The 22,493-nt window shown below is 51.1% G+C and overlaps 1 protein-coding gene across 4 annotated transcripts in view; it reads right to left on the bottom strand.

Annotated features, from left to right (window-relative positions):
* RBPMS (RNA binding protein, mRNA processing factor) overlaps positions 1 to 22,493 on the bottom strand; it is a 184,652-nt gene that overhangs the window by 6,758 nt on the left and 155,401 nt on the right. The window contains exons 6-7 of one of the 4 annotated variants that reach the window (XM_061177196.1): positions 18,619 to 18,746; positions 5,625 to 5,694 (exon numbers count right to left, since the gene is read on the bottom strand). In XM_061177196.1, coding sequence (XP_061033179.1) covers positions 5,632 to 5,694; positions 18,619 to 18,746 — 191 coding nt within the window. In that variant the 3' untranslated portion in view covers positions 5,625 to 5,631. Of the gene's footprint in view, positions 1 to 5,624; positions 5,695 to 15,659; positions 15,887 to 17,956; positions 18,526 to 18,618; positions 18,747 to 22,493 lie in introns of those variants that run through there. The other 3 variants (XM_061177195.1, XM_061177197.1, XR_009698746.1) reach the window with 3 other exon arrangements.

Genomic DNA, 22,493 nt, shown 5'->3' with positions numbered 1-22,493 from the left:
CAACTCTCCAGGAGAACCCTGTGCTGTCACGTGCACCAATGAACTCGACTTTGCTCCGAGCACCTACTAGGAAACAAAACCCAAAAGCTAACACTTGTGAACATACCCTGCTATTCCCAGTGTCTGAGAATTCTGAGACAGGAAGAGGCAGACACTCAGTGAGCAACACATTTTTAATATTCTTCCTGCGGGCATGGCTGCCTCTGAGCTGGCTGGCGTCATCAAGAATTCCTGGTGCTGAGGAAGGCAGGCCTTCGCCCAGCACATGGACACCGGTGCCCGATTCCCCGCTAGCGTTCCTCAAGTCTTCAGCGCTGCTCTCCTTCCTGGGACAGAGAGCCTGCTTCTGGCGCACAGGGCTTTGTGGGCAGGAGTGCACGACGTGCTGTGGAAAGCTGCCCCGGGATGCTGCAGGGAGACCATGCCCTGCGCTCAGACGGCCTCCGGGGTGAGGCGGCAGGCTGAAGGAAGATCGCCTTCCCAGGGCATCTCTCTTCTCAGAGTCAGGGGAAAAAAAAAAGTTTTCCCCAGAATTTCACTATAAAAACATTGAAAGATGAGTAGATGTGATTCTAGTCTCCTGGTAGAAGTTGGGTTGAGGACAGAAAAATCAATGTTCACCCCTGGAAACAAAACCTATCACCTGACCCAAGTTTCCCCGGCCGTGTCCACACTTGCTGGGCACAGGCAAGGAGGGAGGGAGGGCGTGCCTGCAGACCCAGGGTACCTTCCGGGGTGGCCAGACCAAGGCTGCCTTTTTAGGATGCCTGTTGTTTAGGAAATCACACTGATGACCAGATTCCTCTCAGCCTCTGGGCTGGAGCTAGTCGGGAGGACTGAGGATTGGTGGTTTAGGAGTCCTGGGACCCTGGCTTCTCGGCCCGGGTTCTGGGAGCCCAGGGTTTTATCAGCAAGCCGCTCTCTCCAGTTACTGCATCAACAACACTTGTCCGCACACCGGGCTCACCGGGTGGGCAGAGAGAGCAAGTGGGCCAGAGTCTGCTTTGCAGAGACCCTGGGAGAGGACTCCCCAAAGAACACAAAACACCAGAGGGGAGTCCCAACGCGTTCACCTTTAACTTTACGGTGAGCACGCCGGCCTTCTGAACCTCTCCTTTCAGCCACGCAGAGAGCGGATGGCAGTGGACGGTCGGCTCCTGCAGGTGGCCCTGCCCTGCGACCGCGGAGACGCCGAGGCTCAATGTCCTGATCTTAACATGTGGCCGCGATCTGTGACCTTCCTCCAGGGGCCGGGCGGGCAGCTCCCTGGCGCACGTGCTCAGGGGCCTCCGTGTCCCAGCCAGACTCACAGAATAGACCATGGGTGAAGGGGGAGCCACAGCTGACTGCACTGGGCTGTCACAACAGTCTTGGTTGGCACGCGGCTCGGCAGGTGCTAGGAGGTGGTTAGCAGAAAGCTGGAAGGGACGCCACCACCCCGGTGCCTGGCAGGAGGCAGGTTCTCAGGCCCGTCCCTACTTTCTGACTCACACAGGAAGCAAAACAGACCCCAGGGCTCAGGGTGGGGTAATCAGAACCAGGGCACGTGGAGACCCCTCTCAGGAAAGGGCTCATCCACTCGGGCCGCCGGCGCACCTTCTGCCAGCGCTGCCTTCAAGCCCCACCCAGCTCAAGCCTGTTCACTCGGATGTAGCAAAAGGGAGGGAAGAAGAGGAGGAACAGAGAAGTTAAACTGTTCTCTAAACTTGAGTAAAGTGAGGTCTGTTCTGAAAAAAGAACCCCATATAAATCTGGGAGAGCTTTCATCTCTGCTCCCGTGTGCAAGGAAGCACCTGCTGACCCCTCACATTTGCCCTCTTTCCTTGATTTGCATTTTTCCATTAGCCCTTCTCACCACCTGACCTACTGTGTTTTAGTATTTTATTACTCTTCTTCTCCCTGTTACAGAATGTCAGCTCCACCAAGTCAAGGGTTTTGTCTGCTTCTGTCCACTGTTGTATATGCAACACCCAGAACAGTACCTTATATCCTGCAGATGGTCACTGAGTATGTATTGTGTCAGTGGACTTACATGTGACCGAAAGGCCTTGGTTCACAGAAGGAAAGGGAATGACCCTGGGGCCTCTTCTAGGGAGAAGGCAGGGGGTGACCGCATGGAGCCACAGCAGCTGTCTGGGCTTCCATGAAGACTCTGCCTTTCCCACCCTGCGAAGCTCTAAGCTCTGCCTGGACACCCAGCAGCTGGGGCTCTCCGGATCACGGCCGCATCCCCAAGGCACTTGTGCTCACAGCCAAAGACAGACTAGGCCAATCCTCCCCAAAACTAAACAAAAGGAACAAACAGGTTCAAATTCTTATCCCTTGCCATGTTCTCCTTTAATTCGGTGAGGCTGTAACTACATGTGCTTATAATTTCTATGCTGTGGTCTTGGTCCCCGGCCAGGGAAATTTCATGAGTTCTTTAAGAACACCCTCCCACATCCACTCCAACTCTAATTCTTTCTCCCCCCTTTTTTCTGATTTATTTAACTACATTTGGATACCCAACCAGGAAAACTGTGTAACCCTTATTCCTTGTAAGGAGTGACTACAGACTTGCTCGTGCTTTTCTATCCTCAACCCATCTGGGAAATTGATCACTGCCAATTGTTATTATGTTTTCTGGGGTTCTCGGCCACATGGCTGAACCATTAGCAAAACTCTGTAGTGATGTGCACACGTTGCAACCAGACTAAACACCATCTGTCAAGCAAGATGTTGAACAAATTAAATCGTCAGTAACACCCACCCCTCTAACGACCACCCTTCTGGTGGTCTTACTTATGCCGCTGATGGCGGTCCACACGCACACCCACCCCCTTTGGAGCGCTCCTCTCTCTGGAGCATCCTGGGCAATAATTCTCCTTTCTCTTTAAAATGTGTGTCCATGGCTCTTGCCCCTTAGAACTGAAGCTCTTCAGGGGCACAGGCCTAGTTTCACACATTTTTATATCTACCACATAGTAGATAGATAACACACGTTTATTTAAAGAATAAAGAGCTTGTTTACTTTTCTAGTCTAGTCACTGATTTCCCTTTAGAAATAAGCGCTCAGAGTGGGTCAATTAAAAATCCCTGAAGGACCTGTGGGAGAACAGGCCTGGAATGTTCAGGATCCAGAAGGAGGCAGCCCTGACGTTCCACACATCACAAGTGACGCCAGTCTGCATACAGGTCCTTATGTCTGATACCAGATGTCACTTCTGCCCCTATTCTGGCGCCATCTTTCCGGGGGGGGGGGGGGGAAGAAAGCCCCTTCCAATGAGTACAGGAAGGCCATGTGGGCCAGTGGTTCCACTGGTGGCACTTACCCTTCACTTGCCCTTTTCTAGAGACTCATTTTGCTCTAAAATGTTTGTTATTTCATCAGCACCACTGTTTTCAGTTCTAACTTACGTTTCCTTAAGATTACACAGCCTGGATTATTAGCTGTCTTGGAAAGGACTTGATCCAAGAGATGAGAAGGAGCCTGGGTAATGGAGCCATATTGAGCTGGTCTAACTTCAGGCGGGATGGGAGACCGCAGTCCCGACCCCAAGTGCAGTGTAATAAGTGCAGTGATCCCTCCTCCTCCCGAGCCACCTCCTCTCCCCCGCTCCCTTCAGACCCCAAGGAAGGAGCCTGGCCCATGGCCCAAGTTTATCTCAGCACAATGATGCACCCATAGGAGACATTACATCTTTATGCAGATCCTACAGCGTTTCCGAAGCCATACTTCCAGGGCAGTGGGGAGCAACTGCTGGCCCTCCTCTGGTAGCCACGCCGCCTCTAGATCTCTGGGGAATGGAGCTAGATCTCTTCGACTGCTTACCAATCCTGCCTTCTCTTTCCTTGGGCCCTATGCTACCACCATCTTTTGCCAGCTGGAACTGCCAAAATCTTACTCAGCTTTCCTACAGCATTTGACGCTGCAGACCAGGCAGTTCAACACTGCCCTCCCCGGGCGCCATGCCGCTCCAGCTCCTGGTCACTCTTCACTCCCAACAAGCTGACCCCTTGCATCCAGGAGAGCCTCCAGGTTCTGTCCCGCCGACCTCACCTCTGATTTCATTCATTTCCTCAACTATCAGCTTATGCGAAAAATGCCAGATCCGCATTTCACCCCATGAACTCTTTCATGAGCTTCAGAATTTCTGGTTTTCTTATCCTAGACACCTCAAGATGAATACCTACCAGCCTCCGAAAACTAAGAGATAAACACTGTCACAGAGAGGTACCTGGGAACAGTGCCTTCTGGAGCTGTATAACATGACAGCGCTGGACCAGTGCCATCCACTAATGGAGAAGATTCCCACACAACAAATGCCTAAGGCTTTTCGGAACAAAGAAACAATGGCTGGGGATATATAAATTAAATTTAAAAATTAATTATGGGCATATGGATATGGAGCATGGACTTAGGAAATTCTGGACTTAAAGGGACTCCAGAATATACCTCAAAAGCTTAAAATTTATATTTTCAGGGAGAAAAAAGTCACCCTTAAATAGCAAACTAAGATTTCACAAAATAGTAAAACATTTTAAAGAACACTTTAGATGTCTACCATGGACGGCTGACTTCATCTTTCTAAGAAAGGACATTTAAAATACAACTGTCACTAACATTACCATTTCATTTTAAAAGGGTACTTTAACACACAGAGAAGAACATGATTTCAGAATAAGGGACAAATACAAGTAGCTTTAAGGAAAGAATCCTGGTTTTCCCCCTATAATCACAGATTAGTGACAAGTGTTAACAGGTGACTACTGGTCCAAGGGTTATACGTAGAGGTGCCCCTGGTTTAGATTCTGGATAAGAGGTGAGGGCACGGTTTCCCAAGGTGGGCGCTATGTAAAACATTAGTCTCCTAAGATTCTGTGAGAAAAGGGTGTACTGGTCTCAAATAAGTTTGAGAAATACTGCATCCTAGAGTTTCCTAATCTTCAAGATTCACGATGCTCATATTGTTATAAAGGCTCTGAGAATCGTTTGGTAAAAAGTCTTTTTAACTCCGACCTTAGAAGCATGAAAGTCTCTGTCCACGGTTATACCCGAGGACAAGTGCTCTTTGACCACACTCAGAAATATGTCATCTTAGGAGAAGAAAAGGTACAATCCTAACTTATTGAAGTTGATGTCTTAAAGCACAAAAGTGTCATCCCTTGACTTACTTATTGCCAGGGCCAGAGAAAGCATCCTGACTGGTCGGGGTGTGGGTTGAGTGGCCCCTCCGACACTCTTGTGTGGGATTTCTGATACTCTGACACCCAACACTAATCCTTCTGTTTGGTGAGGCCCTTCCTTCTGACCTAGGACCGGAGCCCTCTGGAAGCGCTGACCTTTTCCGGTGCTAAGAACTTCCGTAACTGAAATCTGCACTCAGCGGTTCCCCTGGTAATTGAAATGAAGGTGACATGAGCCACCAACTGAGACTTCAGGTCAACAGGGCAACCTGCCTGTGGAAAGTAAACCCCGGAACTCTCTGGGCCACAAGGAGTTTGTTGGGTGACTGTTAACGAGCATGGACAAGCCCAGGAGCAGGCGCTGAGGCAGGATGACAGCCGCCCAGTTATCAAACGTCTGCTCTGGGCTGGGCTCGTCCAGGCACTGGACACAGTTCTCATCGAAACCAAGTACTTACATGGGATTCAGCAGAACTGACGGGACTTCCAGCCCTGAGAAGTAGCCTCGGAGGGAGGGAGCCAGCGCATCTGGAAAGACACGTGGGGAGAAGGTGTGAACCAGGGCTCCCCCTGCCCCCCCGTACATCCACACTCCTCACAGGGCATCCTGCTGGGCTGCTGCCCCCTTCACTGTCCCCAGGCAGCGCCCACTCATCCTTGCCCACGGGCAGCTCTCCCCCCAGGGGCTGAAAAGCATCGCAGCCGCGTCCTGAGAAATCCTCCACAGGACCAAGCTCTCACGGAGCAGCCGGGGTCCAGCAGCTGCCCCGCTCCCAGCTTCCTTCTCAGCTAACAGCCACTGCTGGGCTAAAATCTGGCCCAGCGAGCCCCCTTTTCCATGCTCACTCAGCAGCACCTAGGCTGGGGGCCGGGCTGCCTAATGGCTTTCTGAGTAGCACATGGCAACACGTATCAGCTTTGATAAGGAAGGGATGGTTCCTGACACCGTCCACGCCAGTGGTCTGGCCAGGAAGCCTTTTGAGATTCTGCTCCTATTCTTTCAGAAAGGGTCCTGGCCTCCCGGCCCTGCGGGGTGTCCGGTACCCCGTGCTGTCTGCCCACTCTGCTGAGCCCCACCTCCCCCACGAGGTTTCCAAAATGCAAGGCCAGCCCCAAACACAAATGGATGGTGATGCTCTGTGCACTGGCAGAATGTTCCCATCCTGTAATGAGGAGGATGTGAACAAACAAACAAAAGGGCAAGTGCACTATGGCTTTGACAGATGTCCATCTATTGGCACCGTCAGTTTTGACCCTGAGCCTTTGGACAGAGGCGAGAGATGCCCGTTTACCGCTGCGTCTGTTTACACCGAGGAGGGACCACCCCCCCACCAGCCTGTGAGCGACACAGGAAGCAGTGCTGGGCGTGGTGGCGGGAGAGCAAATTACAGCGAAGGGGGAGGCTGCCAGCAGAGGGAGGCGGCACACTCCCAAGCACGGCAGGGGGAAGGCTGCTCTTTATTTGGGTCTGGCCCAAACCGGTTCACGTGAGAACGTTTCCAGAGTGGAATGTGATGCTGGGAGGAATTTTACCCTGGCAAACCAACTTCCGTAGTTTAATGAAATAAAATCTGCAGCAGAACCCCTTTTTCATATGGCATCTTATTCACATCTCCAAAGCATAAACAGATGAAGCAGCAATCCGGCTGATACAGAGGAGCAGGGGGCCTGAGGCATTGATGGAGACCTTCCGCCTCATCTTACCTGACTTGTACAGGTGGGGAAATCAGCTGAGGGCTGGGTTTTCTGAATGATGTCCACCATGGTCACAGAGCCCAGTGGGCTCGGGGCTGGGTCAGAATCCAGGGCTCAGGCTCCACCAGCTCTAACTTGATTCCAAAACCTGGGCTGTCTAGGAATGGGCCCGAGAGAGCCCACGTAGTACCCCTGGCCTCTCCCCCTGGTCCACGTGCACAAGTGCGCGAGTTCCCTTTGACCCGACCCCATGGGCCTCCTTCACAGAGTGGCTGTTTCCCTCTGGCTGTCACTGCAGGGTGAGGGGCCACACTGGGGCACTCTGTCCCAGCTGGGAGTAGAGGTGTCTGGCCTCACTTACTCAGGGGGCTTCAAAGGACCAATGTGGAGCTTCTGCCTACACCAGGACTCCATTTCGGGGAAACCGCTGGGCCGGCTGTGCCTTAGAGACCCGCTGGGGCAGCACATCAGATATGACTAGAAATCAGTTTACCAGCCAAAGTGGGGTCCCCGCGTTGGGAGAGGGCAGAGCTGTATTCCTTGGGAGCCACCAGCTGGTACTGAAGCTCATTTAAGACAGAGCCAGAGTCGTTTCAACACTCATAGCAATTAAGGGGACGGGGGCCAAAAACACTGCATGCAGGTAGGCTAAATACATGTCACAGTGGAAATTTAGGGGGTTAGGCAGGACAAAGGGGAGAGAAAGAAAGAGGGGACGTGGGGAGGCAGGAGGCCGGGAAGGGAGAGGGAGGGTAGAGTACAGGGGAGGAGGGGGAGAGGGCAGAAGGGAGGGGAGGAAGAGACTCAAGGAAAAAACTGATACCTACCCACGGCTCACGGCTTTGCGCATCTGAATGCACTTGCTCACTAAGCAAAGGGCAGAGGTGGAGCTGCCTTCCCGGGACACGTGGTAAAGGATGGGGTGGGGACTTGGAACCTAAGCACACACTGGAGGGGGCGGGTCCGTGCGCACCGGGGTCGGGGGAGCACGGTGCTGACGGCTGGTGCTGCCCGGGTGCGGGGCCGGAGCGCTGAGCCCAAGGAGGCCAAGACGCGTTGGTGGTCCACGGAGGAGACACGGGACGGGGGCTGCCCGGGGAGGGGAGAGCCGCAGAGTGGCTGGCAGGCGGCTCGCTTCGATGCAGGTGAAGCCCCTTCCGCCCCGCACGCCCGCTCCAGCCTCTCTGAGCGCCTCTCCACACACACACGTCCTCGCGATCTCCCTCCCCGCCGCCCCGCCGCCGCGGGTGACGGCCAGGCGGATGCTGAGCCCCGGGCTCCAGGGTAAGGTGGGCTCAGCCGAGCGGAGGTGAAGTCGGCCCACTGGCCGATTCTCAGGGAGGGTGTGGCGGCCACGCAGTAGACGGGTCCCGAGATCCATCCCTCTCGTGCCCCACGGCTGGACACCACCGCGCCTGCCTGCGTCGGCTCTGTGAGGCCACTTCCTCAGAAGGCAGGTGGCCGAGCCCGCACTTCTCATCAGCACTGTCCCTGGGCCCGCAGAGGACAGAGCAGCAGAGCTCACGGGGCAAAAACCCGAGCTCAGGCAGCCAGCCCCGGGGAACAAGCTGTTCTGTGCTAATCACCGCTGTCTGGGAAAACAGGGTTCATCCTTACACCCACTCAGGCTGCCCTTCTGCTCTGGTTTTTGGCCCCAGGTCACTCGTGGCCACTCCTGCCCATTGCCTAGGGGCTACTTAGATGCGTCACAAACACGGGGGAAACCCATGATTCCCCGACTCCAGCTCCAGGGACAATCCAGCAGGGATGAAGTCTACACAGCTGACCGTCCTTGTAAGGCAGTGGTCCTGTCTGCAGAAAAATGCACGTGTGCTCAATCACACATACACAACTGCACGCTCACAACCTTGTATGCAATTCCAGGGGCCTCGGAAATCCCTGCAAGAGCCTCTCACATCATTCATACGATCCAAGCTAACGCTGATCTTTACTCCGTGCCAGAGACTGCAAAGCACGTCACAGAAATTGTGACATATAAATGAATAAGCAACACAGAAGACGCTGGGACCCTTCCACTAGAGCTTCATAATGCTACAGTTATTACTGTCACGATTCACTATCCAGGGCCCACACTGGGATTCCACCATGACACTTCTTCAGGAACGCTCCTCTCAAATGCAGTGGCCCTGCAAGGGTGACACTGTAGTCTCCATCACCTCAGCCTCGTACCAGCTCCTGTGACTGGGGACAGACTGGCGACAGACAGGAGCAGGAGGGCACCCAGAAAAAGAAATGACTCAGAGCAAAGATAAAGTGGAGCGGTAGAGAAAGGAGAAGGAACCCATACAGATAATTTCCATCCTCTTCCATTTGTAGATGAGGAAACTAAGGCCCAGAGGATTAAAATACATAGACTTCATGTCCCCAGTAGTGTTGCCAAGGACAGGAAACCCCGACTGGGCTCCAGGGTGGGAGCCCTGCCTGATGCACTAGCCCTCGTACAGTGGTTTGTGAGGAGCACAGTGTAAAGCACCGAAAGGGTAATCATCTGCACTGTACTATCCCCGACTAGTGATGACTCCCATCATCCCACATGCCTTTAGAAACAGTCATGAGAAGTGCTTACCAGGCAGCTGGCTCAACTCACGGCAACTACCATTAACAGATACCCCTTGGTTTAGCAATTTTCTTCTCTGTGGAATAAAGGGATAAGTCTAGACCAGTGGTTCTCAGAGTGTGGTCCCCTGACCACCAGCATCACCTGGGACATATGTCAGAGATGCAGAAACTGTAGCGGTAGGGCCCAAGCACCTGCATTTAACAAGTCCTCCAGGAGATGATGATGCATATGTATGCTCCAGTTTGAGAGACACTGCTCTTGAACAGGTTTCCAAAAGTGTGTCCAGAAGAAGTGAGATGCTCTGCAGTCAAGTACGTTTGAGAGAAAAATGCAGTCTCAGCAGATTCTAGATACACATTAGCACATTAAAGGCTCTGAGAAGTTTAAACAAACCTGTTTGACCTGATTTAATCCTGGGTTTCTCAAGTTTATCTGATCACATAATCGTTTGAATTACATAGCAGTGTTGAGAAACGCTGGTCTGGAAGGCCCCTTCCAGTGGTGACATATGGTGGATCCAGGAGGCTGAGGCATGCTGACACAGCATCCAAGTTCCCAGCTCTTAACAAAACTAATTAGGGCTGGAAGAAGAGCACCAGACCAGCTGGTACCCCGGATGTCTAATCTATCGGGAGCAGTGAAGATATTCTTACCTTTCCTAACGCAGGTGCTGTACCTGAATGCAGATTTCCCAGCACCACAGTCAGAACGAAGCTTCCTTTCCTTTTTAAGGCATGGATATTCTTAGGCAGGTTTCTACCACTGTCCCCAAGAAGGAGCCCTGAATACCCTGCCAGGGCCTTCCCAGCATCGAGCCATTGGCCGCCAGCCACTCACACACTGTTTAATTATAAGCAACTCTGCCCCACTGACTCCAGCTCTAAGGATCCGCTCTTACGCAGCATCACCAAATAAAGCATGTCAGGGCCCACAGCAAACTTCGTTGCAGGCTGCCAGGCTGCGGAGAGGCTGCCAAGCCAGGAGCACACTCTGGTCTAAGAAACTCCAAACTCACCAAATAGACTGGAGTGATAATTGCAATACAAAAAAGATGATCCTCTTTATGGGACTAATTATAGGGTTCTTTTAAATAGCAATCCTCCCCATTTCTAATAAAGCATTCACCCAAACTGGAAGAACAAGGTCTAGACCTTGTTGAGGTCTAGAAGTAGAGGAATTCCTCTACTTCATGAAATGAGGCCCGTGAGGATCACCCTCTAAAGGAGCATCCACACCCACCGGTCCCCTCTGCCCCCTCACACTCTTTCCTAGCAGACGAGGAGGACACGAATGCAATTAGCATTCTTTACACTACTTGTTTAGCACCTAATACTCCTTGCCTAGGGCAATTAAACAAGTTGCCATCACCTAGACAAAATGTCAAGATTTACACGAACTGGTCCAAAGGTTTAAGTTTGCCATCTGACCCACCCGGAAAGCTGGGGAGAAGGCCACGCCCAAGCCCAACCCAGTGACCCCACCTGATCTCCCAGTCTGAATGGTGGGACGGTGCTGAGGTCTGAGCCCAGGCAGCGACAAGGTCTAGACCTCAAAAGCAAGGTCCTAGGCCTGTGAGTACCTCCTGCTAAGACCAATCAAGGCTGGGCTTAATTAAACATAAGCCTTCAGGGTTAATTTTCTCTCTTGGGCTTTTAGACTCTTTCCCCATCTGTCCCAAGCACAAACCAGGCTCTTGCTTCCAAACAGGCAGGTGAAATGTGCTCAGACAACCCAGAAATTCACTCAAGACGCCACTCGGGTCGAGGGCACCCAAGCATGTAACACCCTGTGTCAGATTAAGTCCACAGTGGTTGCTTGTCATCCATATTTAATTTTGTCAGACTGTTAATTTTTAACTATGTTTGCTATCAAGGGCCATTAGAGATCTCCAGGAGCCGAGCTCGGTGAAGCGAGAAGCACTTCGTGGCAGAGTGGATGAGTCTTGAAGTTGGGTTGTCCCACTTTGCCATCCTGTCACCGAGTTCTGGCCTTGCCCACTGGCAGCACAAATCTTGAATAAAACATGATCCCATTTGGAGCTGATTTTCCTTTTTACCCCTGTCACAATTGGTTTTCTTCACGGAGTTCACTTTCTTTCTATGGAGGCTACATTTTACATTTCCAAAGTTTCTTTGTAGCTTGGTTTTGTTTCCCAAGCAGTTAGAATTCACGTGCTTTCAGATGGTATCTGGGTGACTATTCCCACCAAAGGAGGCCAAACACCCTGGGTGGACGGCCAGCTGACCCCACCTGAGCCTGCCCTCAGCTCACACCCCGGCGACAGGCTGCCCTTCTGGCCCGGTTCCAGCTGCTTCTCTTCTTTACCAAAGAGTAAAGCCTGGACCCTTAGGTTTCTGCTGGCGGGGTACCAGTCCTGAGTGCCTGCATCCTAACTGCTTCTTAAGCTACAAAGGTGCTCAGGAGCCTCTGGGCCACGCCTGAAGTTCTGACCCAAAAAAAAAAAAAAAAAAAAAAAAGAAAGAAAAGAAAAAGAAATGAAAGAGCTATTTTAACAATAATTACTACTCTATGCCAAGCACTTTACTCTGTCCCTCAAAATGACCCCAGAGAACAAGTGTTCATTCTTCCTACTTATAGATGAGGAAACTGAGGCTCAGGGAGGTTACAAACAAACAAACAAACAAACTTGCCTAAAATCCCGAAGTTAGCAGAACGGATGGAAATTGTCATTAAAATTCGACCTGCTGGATTTGAAACACTGAGGGCCCGATTACATGCCAGGCCCTCGGCACATCCCGTTGTATGGGTGGACCGCTCAGCAGTTAATCCCAAAGGGGAGGCAGGCTCACAAACAGCACTCACAGGGGAGACTCATTGAGACTCGGGGACGGGCTCTCCCTGCTCATGAGGTCGGGGAGCACACACACAGCATCTAGGGAGCGTAGCTTTACAGAGGAGCAAACGGAACACGCTTAAGAAACCTGGAAAACACAGCGCACCAAATGAAGGCAATCCTGCTGCCGCCCCCCAGTCAGGAAAGCCGCCCAGTATGGGGAAGGCTGGGCCTCAGTGGCGAAGCAGCAGCTCTGGCCAAAGGAACAACTAGACCCAACAACTCTGGAAGAATGGTTCTGGACTGCTTCTGAGAGGCCAGTGAGGATGGGGTCAAGGTTTGTGTCGCTGCTTTATGAAGAGGATCCTTAGTTCTTCAAATACCAGACAGCAGAGGAGGGGAGGGAAGGGATGGATGGGACAGAGAGGGTAAAAAGGGACAGAGAATTTGCTTGGCCAGGAGTTGGCCCCCCTGGGGGTTGGTTCAGCCACAGGACTATGATGAGAATAATATCCCCCCGAGGCACAAAATGTAACCCCATCGCCCGGAAATGAGGCTGGGCAGAACCCTAGCGGAAGGACTGTAGAAAGAATGAGCTAGAAAGCGCAGGGACGACCAGGCCGGGTGAACAGCAGCTGGAGAGTTCAGGAACAACAGCTCTGAGTGAAGCAACACACACGAACCGTTTGGTCTCTCTGGGAATCCAGCTGTTTCCCACTCTTGATCTATTTCCTGTCAGGGACAGGTTTTCTTCCGACAGGCGTGTCCGGGCCTGGCTGTAGGGACTTCCTCCGGGGGACAAGTTCTCCCAGCGCTGGCACAAGCTGCAGAGACCACACTGCTGGACGCAGGGCAGGCGCCGTCGCTCGGTGATGTCGGCGGCTGTCATTCGATGCCCCATCTTGCTCACCTATTCCTCATTCACTCTTTCCAGCCTCTGGCCTTTCATTTGGCTGCAGCCATGAGGACTCTGCGGCCCCATTAGTGTCAAGACAGGCTAGATGTCCTTAGTGTTGGAACTAGCACAGCTTCGTGGGTAGCCAGTCCTGGGCTTTCTTCTCCTTGAAGATTCAAATGCTCCTTAAAAGGCTAACGCTTTCTAAGCCCTTGCTGTGTGCCAGGCACCCTGTTAAATGCTTTAACACGAGGGACGATTAGCCCCACTTTAGGTTAAGGAGCTTGTTCAGTCGAGGTCACAGAGCGTGTAAATGGCAGCGCCTGTGTCTGACCAGGTAGCCCCAGCAGAGGCCAGGCCTCGAGGGGCAGGCAGAGAAAGAGGCCCCCCTGTCGGGGGAGAGGGGCTGGGAGAAGAAAGGGGGTCCTGTGCTCACTGGGGGCTGGCGCTGGGAGCACCGCGCCTGCCCCGCCTGCCTTCAGGCTCCTGTGGGAGTTAAGCCAGATGCTCCTAGGTGACCAGAAAGCCAAACAAAACAGGGAACTAGACAAGGCTGGTGCGTGCAGGAGACGGAACACCAAGCAGCGGTTTCTCCCCACCCTCTGACCTTCACGGAGCTGCAGGTTTAGAGAGAAAAGTAAATGTCAGAGGATTAATAGTTTCATTTATGGCTGAAAACAATTCAGAGCCTTGAGCTGATCGGCCTCAAAACAGCGTTGCAGTCCTTCGAAGCTGTGGTCTCTGGGCCGGTCGCAAGCCCCGGGTTGCAAGCAGACAGTACCCGTTTGGGAAGGCCGGGCCTCCAGAATGAGGGCGTCCGCGTTGAGCGTGGATGCCGCGCGGGAGGCGCACAAGCAGGGCGCGCATCTCCTGACCCCGCCCCGCCCTCCGACAGGCTGGCCGGCGGGTGAGGGGCTCAAGCTGCCTCCCGTGGGCTCTGTTCACGGGCCCACCCCTGCAGCACTGGCTACCGCCTTCTGAACAGGAGGGAGAAGCTGAGAAACCAAAGTCCTTCCCGAGCCGGGTGCCCACACGCGCCTGGGTGGGAAGCACGGCCGCCCTGCCGCCGGGGCTGTGCTCGCCCGAGTCCGCACTCACGCCCGCCCTGCTCCCTGCGCCCTCGCGACGCTACCTCTCACCGGCTCCGTACTTAAATCAGACTGACGCCGGCCCGGACCTCCTTCTTCTTCTTCATCTCAGTATTCGCTATGGGGCACAGGGACAGAGGAGATGCCTAATGAGATGTGCTTTAAAGAGAAGTTCACAAACGCAGTTCTTAGGAGCTGCACAGTGAACGCCTGGCCGGGGGCCGCGCAGTCAGGTCACCCATACACAATCCTAGGCCCCTCTCTCCTCCACGATCTCGTTTCCCTATCTGCCTGTGTCTTCTCCCATGGTTCATTCTGGTATTTGTTTTAGGTTTAGCCTTTAAATTTTTTCCAGTGTGTCACAAGGGACCTCCCTAGGGGCACGCCTTGCCCCGGGAAGTCCGTGGTATGATTTTAAAGCCTTTTGTTTACATGCAGGTGATGCGCTCGGGTCACAAGCTGCACAGCAGCCCTGGGAGAAGGTCTGCTGCCTCGGGGCCATTGAGGCCTCTGAGGAAGGGACAGGCAGTCAGGACTTGCTCTCTCAGTCCCACTTACCTTCAAAAGTTTCAGGCCGAACAGTATGATGCTGGTCAAGGGTAAATAGTATCGTTTCTAGAGTGTCGTGAGGACAGTGCATTTTATTGGCTTTCTCTCAGCCCCAGCAGCAACAAGACTAAAAGCAAAAATGAACCCAGACTTAAAAAGCTGAGATGTGTGAATATGAGGTCAGAGGAACTGTCTGGACATTCTCTTCGGAGCGTAACTTTCCTAAAAGTCGTGAATGAAACCTTCCTCTGCTGTTCCCAGGGACTCACATAATATATTTAATAAACCTCGAATACCAATGACGGTGAAAGTAAGCAGGATGATCATTTCTTACAATGTTAACCATCTTCTTAGAAATCGGATGCTCTTAGAAATAGACGTTCTTTCATCCCTAAAAGTAAAAAGGCAGTACTGAAGCTTACAGTCCGATTACGTTATCCAATAATTCTTTAAAAAATGGGATTTGATGTCACATAAGCATCTTCAATTTAGAGATGGAGGCACACGACCACAGATGGAAGCTGGGCAGAAGTAGAAATAGGACGCAACCCCTTTTCGATGACAATTTCTGTCTCTCCTGGGTCCTCCTTCTGGATCCGACAGACTGGAAAACACTTCCACCCTTGTTGAAGCGAGATCTCCTGGCAGATGTGACACATGGATGCTAGAATGAGAATCTTCCAATATGCAGCTCTTGAGGGTTCAGGAGCCCAAGAAGATACGAGCAGCAGTGAGGCCTCGGCTCTGGACCAAGTCTCCCTGGGATGCTGAGTCCTTCTCGCATATAAGGTATACTGAGTGTCATGGGCCCAGCTCTCCCAAAATCTGAGATAACATCTTAGCTCCAAAATCGCATCAGCATGAAAACAAAACGCTGCAGTCTACTTGAGATCGTTTTTTTCTCTAATTAAAATTTTTATTGAAATCTCAAACGTTACCAAGAAATAGTTTTTGCAAAAGGGGGAAGAAATAGCTAACAAGCAAATTCAACATGGGAGCTCCCTCTGCTGGTCTGCAGTAGGTTGATATGTTACAAACACATTCCCAGAGACAAATCTAATTTGCTGGAGAAGTGGACAAAAGACAGGTGTGTTGGGCTTTGCCTCAGGAGAGAAACACTAGAAGAAAAAAAAAATCCACGTCTCAAAACAGAGCACAACATCACTAAGAAAAGCAAAATTATTTAAAAGCTGATCTCCAAAGACATAATACGATTTCCAAAACAAAAATGGAATTAGCCACTAAGAGGACGCTCCATTTTGGTCTCCCCTCTGCTCTACCTCCAGTTAATAAAAATTCTCTCAGGCCCTTTGGGTGAAGGTTAAGTTCTGATCCCCTCGTCTCTGTCTCCAAGTCTCTTCTTACAGGCTTCCCATCTAGTTAGAGAAGAAAGATCCAAGGAGTCACTGGAGCAAGGCCTTTCCAAAATTCCATCAAAGAATTAGTCTTTGGTGAGCCAGCACTGAGGTGTGGAAAGAGCTGGGAGTCAGGTGGCCTGGCTCTGGTCATGGCAGAGCCACTTGCGACTTTGGACAACTCTCTCCTCTTCTCCAGTCTGTTTCCTCATCTGTAAAATGGGTCAGACCAGCTGCTCTGTCAAGCCTCTCCCAGTTCATTCTAAGATTCTCACACTGGACAAAGACATTTAAATGACCATATTTGTTCATCAGTCTTTAGGATACAGAACCCAAGCTTGCACTGGGAATGACCCCAAACAAGAAGTGGGGTTGAACACAAGGATCTCACTGGTATCAGAAGAGAGTCCCACCAACTCTAGGACTGACGTGGCAGTACCAAGTGGATTCCTGGCTGGGAAAGCCTCAAGGTCAAGGAAGAGCTCACGGGGAAGGTGCCACCATGGGCGATACATCCCAGTAAAGCATAACGGTTGAGTCCATGTAATCTTGGCACTGTCTCTCCTCATCCTTTCTCACAATGGCCTGGGCTTTCTGATCTCTTAAGACTTTTTAGCTCCTTCTCCCACCGTATCCCCAGAATGACTTCTGATTTCATCCGTTATATGAATGAAGCAAGGACAAATTACCCAGACATCACGGCCAAAAGCCACCATTCGCAGTCTTTTTTGGCCACTGTCAATTCCTGCTTTTCCAGGACAGTGGTGAAAGGCTTTGGTGCTGATTAACCAAAGCCATGGATATTTAGAAGACTAGGCAAACTTGGCACCATTTCATGGTATTATTAACATTTGCCTCAGTTGTCAATTGATCTGTATCTAGGCAGTCCAGGAAGAGGAAGAGGTGGATCACATATCCCCAGATGGCAGGGGTGGGCCACAAACAGAGGGGACTTTTTGAGTTGCTCCACGGCATCTACAAAATAATCTAAGGTCACTACGAGCATTCTGGTAACTCAGCAGAAGGTATCAGCCCGTTTCCTTTCCCTTTCCCTTTGCCCTCCCCTGCTACCTGCCGTTGCAAGGGTGACCAAGCACTGACATGGACAAAGGTGGAAAAAGCAACAGGGAAGGAAAAGCAGAAAGCACAGCGAATCCAGAAATTGGGTCATCAGTCTCGGAAGAACCCCCGTTACTTTGTTTTCTGTGCCAAATACTCTCACCACCACCACCTTTTTCCTCACCGCTTGTACTACTTTCTACCCCCTTCTTCCAACACAAAGGGTGATCACTTCTGAGGCCCAGGCACCAGGGCCTTCTCTTTGTAGTTTGCCTGCATGGTCCCTGGGAAGCTGGGTTGTCCGCGCACATACGAGGCATCGACAACTCAGCTGAGAGAGAATGGAAGGAGGTCCAGCTAAGAACACTCCCGACCCCATGGCCTGCCTGGGAGACCCTTGCTGGGGCCCCTTGCAGGTGTCTTGCACAACACAGTAAGTTGTGTACGACATAAGACTTTTAATTCAGAAGGGTCTTCTGGGAAGCTGTTTATTTCATCCAGCCTGGTACACAAACACTAAGCAAAACAAACAAAAACCCCACCTGTTCAGGCTGGTAATTTTTTAAAAACAGGCTTTCCTGCTTTTAGAGGAGTTACACATGCAGTAAGACAAATGAAAGCTATATTCTTTCTATCTTATTTGTTATTATTGATCATCGTGCTGAATCCTAACCTTGATTACTACTACTTGTACTAAAAGCAAAGCTAAGAGAAACATCGTTTCCAAGGGAAGAGAAAGGTTGGTATGTAGACAGTAATCTTTGTGAAGAAACAGCAGAGTTTGTTTGTAAAGCTCAGGCTATTCTTAACTACGAAAGAAAGCTGGTCAGAAGAGATACCTCTACCTTGACCTATAATTACATTTAAGACACTATATTGTACCTCCTTTTCTACAGGGTCTCTTAAAAATGGAAAAAAGGAACCCTTAATCTCTTCTTTAATATATGTAATGATAGCACATAACCTTCCTCCTGGAAGCCCCCAGCTTGCTCCTTTGTCCCTAGAGCTCCCAGAACACAAGAGAAGAGATCTCAGTACACAGGAGCACACGCAGACAGGTAGCTCTTGTAACAAGCGCACGCCTTCCTCTGCAGCCCTTCCCCGCGGCAAGGCACACACGTTTCTGCTCTCGTGACACCCTCTAGCTGGCTGGGGAGGTGACCTGGGCCCAGTCTCTCGTGTGTGATATGAGGGTGAGATCATTAAGGAAGAGAGAGGTGTTGTTTGGGGCAAACATCAGGCAGTGGGTGATATCATTGCTGTCAGACGGTCCTCGGAAGTCCTGGAGGAGTGTCAGCTTGATTCAGAGGGGATCAGTAGTCTCTTGAAGGCGGATCTGTTAGCTGGATAGGGGTTAGTTGTATGGTGTGCCCTGGGGAACCAGGTTTGAAAGGGCTGCTGGTGGAGTGAAGTCGTGGCCGATGGGTATGAATTACCTGGGCATGCAGTGAGGCGGGGTAGGTGAAAGCAGGAGGTAGAGCAGGCGCTAGCTCCGCTGGGTACAGAGGGTACGGGGCCCACACTTCAGGGCTACTGGGGTAAAGTGCAGGCACTGTGAGCTCATCTGCAAGAAAAGAATAAGGGAAGAGTTAGTGGTTACGAAACAAAACACCCAGTGTAGCCCCGAGCCCCAATCAATGTCAGAAGTCAAGTCGCTCTCATTCTTTCAATAACCTGTTGGCTTCCGTCCCCCAAACACTAATTAGCAGGAGAATGGTAAATACAAAATGGACAAAAAAAAAAAAAAAAAAAAGGCAAGAAATCTGCTTCCTGTCTGGCCTGCTGAGATCTCAGGCCCGGGCTCCACCCTGATGTCTTTCCAACTGTAGCTCGGGGGAACCCACGAACAGTGGGGACTTCCTGCACCAAACAGCAAACGGGGTCCTCCGAGGAAAAGAGGAAGAAAGAGAACCAGTAGGCGATCTCCCATGAAGACTCACTGCAGAGCCTTTGGGAGAACAGTGGCTGACCAGCAGGACAGCGACAGACCAGAAGAACTGGAGGACTTTTCTGTTAATCAGCATAATTACCATTGACACATATCGGGATCATCAAGCCTTTTCTGTTTAGAAGCACAAGGCCAGACATTGTGCCCATAGGGCATTTAAGGTGTTAAAAGTTCAGAGAATGGAAGTGCAAAGCCTGGGGCATGCTGGTTAAAGTTAAGCTCTACAAAGATCCAAATAAGGACGTTCACAACTGCTGTTTACACGGATTTTATTTTCTAGGGGAAAAAAGATGAGTCATGTTGCCAACTGACTGGTCTAAATGGTCCTCGTGGACCTCCGATTCCACTCAGGTCAAGCCGCAGTTTGCCAGGTTGAAGGGCAAGTGCCGGGCCTCAGAATGGATCAGGAAGCAACCCATTAAAGTAACAGCAAACACACAAGGGAGCATCTCAGCAAAGGCAAAAATAACCTCAGTCAATAGTTCTGAATCTGGAACCCGTGAAGCAGCGATCTCGATACGTGCTTTTATCACCTGTCAAAGTCTGACATCAAGTAGGCCCGGGATGCTCCCCAGGACCACCGAAGAAGTCAGGAAAAGGTGACCTGGTAAAGCCATCAGTGCCTGTGCCATTCAGGACGTCCCAGAAGTGTACAGTGCACGTGACCCAAGGTCAAGAGAGTCCCTTCACTCCCTCCCACCATCTAAAGCCAGCGCAGGCCTGCATTCTAGGTCTCCCCCATCTCCCCCAGTTCTGACCCCGGGCAGGGTTTTCAGCGTGGGAAGGGGGTTAGACACAGAAAACCGCTTTGCTGAGTGTGACGTGGGGACCGCTCTACAGAACCAGCGGAAGGCAGCTGAGGCCGTGCGCGCCTGCGCCAGCGGACAGGGTGTACGCACGGCTCCTCTCGCCCGCCCGCGTGCAAGAGCTTCCAACGGGCTGAGACGGTCCAGAGCTGGCTGATGAGGACGCGTCAGGGGGCAGCCGGGGATGCCCGTAAGGTGGGGTCGTATATGTGGCCGCCCCGACTCCCTCTCTCAACAAGGCAGTTGAAACGACCTCAAGACTTGGTGATGGGAACACAGATGGCCTGTCCATCTAGGCGGGGAAGCCTAGGCCCAAAGAGCAGACTAACAGTAATTATCTGGAGAGGGAAATACCAGCATCATAGCCCTCTTTAAAACGATCAGGTCTATACCACCTACTTCCAGTTCTAGGGTGTGTAGGTGTCTGCAGTTTCTGTAAGGAAATTCCTTACAGAGGGGTTAAGAGAACGCTTCACAGACCCCCGTGTTTCCCGTCGTGATGAGACCACATGATGTCCCTTAGAGCAACAACTCTTGGGAGAGCCCAGCTCGTGGAAACCAACTACCGCCAGAACCAATGCCTCAGATTTTAAACAACCATTCTCAGGAATGGCAAGCTATTACTGTTGCTGTTATTGTTATTTCAGCTACCGTGCTATTTTAAGACACTGAGTCTTTTTTTTTTTTTAAAAAAAGGCAAGAGTCTCAAGACCTAGCACACACTAATTTCTTAGCCCATGCTCGTCCAGCCCCACTGTGACGGCAGAAGACTATCAGCAGCATCAGAGGGGCTGTGCTTGGCCTGCAGCCTGACTGGCTAAAGGTGAGGCTGGCTGCAGAGCACCCTGGGGCTCCCTTTAGAAAGGTTTTAAAATGTGTGTCTTTTAAGATATCTGATCCTAAAGAGATAGAGTCTGGGTTTCAATCTCAGCCTGATGGAATTTATGATTTCCATACATTTCCACATTTTATCCTAAAGCATGACTTCACACTGGGCCTATACAGATGCTTGGAGACAACTCACTGATTGATATTTGCATAAAACCTAGCCCAGCTGAATGGGGGGCCTGCTTCCAAATCCTCTAAACCCAAAGCTGCAGAGTAATAGCATATAGTCAGGTAGTGAAGCAGAGGCCTAAAAGAGACTAGGGGAAACGCACACGGGATAAACCCCTTCTTCCATCTCCTCTCAGGATGGAATCTGGAGTCACGGTCCGGAGGAGGATGCACCCAAAATATGTCAGTGGTGATGCTCTGTGTTGGTGAGGACTGGGAGAGGACGGCAGGGAGCGGGTTACTGACGACACGTGCTGCGGGCAGGAGCCAGGTCTTACTCAAGTCTGCACCCCTGGGCCAGCTCTGACCCTGGCATTTAGCCTGCAGTAATGCTTGTTGTACTGAATAGTCCCCGACAGAAAATCCTACAAGTTGTTTAAAGATACACCACTGTTTTCTTTGTTAAAGGAACTGAGGGAATATCCATAGGAACTAGATCTAAAATTTCTCAATCCTTGCAGTATTTGTCATATCCACCAAAAAAAAAAAAAAAAAAAAGGAGCAAAGGCAGGCTCAAACAAGAGCAAGTGTTTTTGAGCAAGAATCTTCAAAGTGAAAAATAAAAGCGATGGAACCTTTCTTCAAACGTGTTTCCCAGAAACTCTTGTTTACTAAAAGTGCAGCGGTTTGGGTTGAGTTGCTGGTGGTCGTGGGGATGGCTGGAGAACCTCAACCCCTGTTGAGTCCCCAAAAAGTACATCAGGGTCCCGGAGAAAACAGCTTGAAAACCGCTCCTACAGCTGCTCTCACCCAGGGACCGGTTTTTAAAGTAAGCTCCTCTTCAAAATCTCGGAAGTCTGAATTCATTCCTGTAGCTCCTGGAAACCCAGCTGAGAGAGGACGGGCGGGTGGGCAATGAGTAGCCAGAGCAGGGTGGGGAAGAAAGAAGGAACAAGGAAACACCTGGGAGGGAACGAAATAGGCTCTCTTGACGAACTTCAGTGGCCAAGGTACCTTGAGCCACTGGAGGGCCCAGGGAGAACCAGAGAGAGCTTTAATGGCCTCGCAAACGAGGTGTTGATAAATCTGACCCAAGCAATACAGCAGGTAAAATAACAGGAAGAAAGGTAAACAACCCAGGTGGAGCTATTCACTCCCTCCCCCGTGTTCCCAAGCCATAGCTTCCCATCAGCACCGCAGCTTCCACAGGTGCTCCCGGCACCAGCAAAATCAGCGGCAGCTGGGAGCACGAGGTGGGGGGGTGGGTGGGAAATGCAAATTCTCGGCTCCACCCCAGACCTACTAAACCAGAAATTCTGCCCTCCAGGTGATTCCGATGCATGCTTAAGTCTGAGAACCACTGTTATCTTCTAACTTGTCTTTCTTATTCTATTATTAGCTGCTTGAGTCAAGTGTTAGGCATTTTGCTTTCCAAGGGCTCAGGATAGTACCTGTTACATACTATCTGTTGAACAAATGAATGAAACACTCCAGGAGAGAAAATGCAAATGACAGCGATAATCCCGGACTTGTTTTGTGAGTGAAACTGGAGGGTCAGAGC

Source organism: Eubalaena glacialis, chromosome 20 (assembly GCF_028564815.1).
Source record: "Eubalaena glacialis isolate mEubGla1 chromosome 20, mEubGla1.1.hap2.+ XY, whole genome shotgun sequence".
In the NCBI taxonomy this organism is placed as follows: domain Eukaryota; kingdom Metazoa; phylum Chordata; class Mammalia; order Artiodactyla; family Balaenidae; genus Eubalaena; species Eubalaena glacialis.
This window is presented reverse-complemented; position numbering and strand designations above follow the sequence as displayed.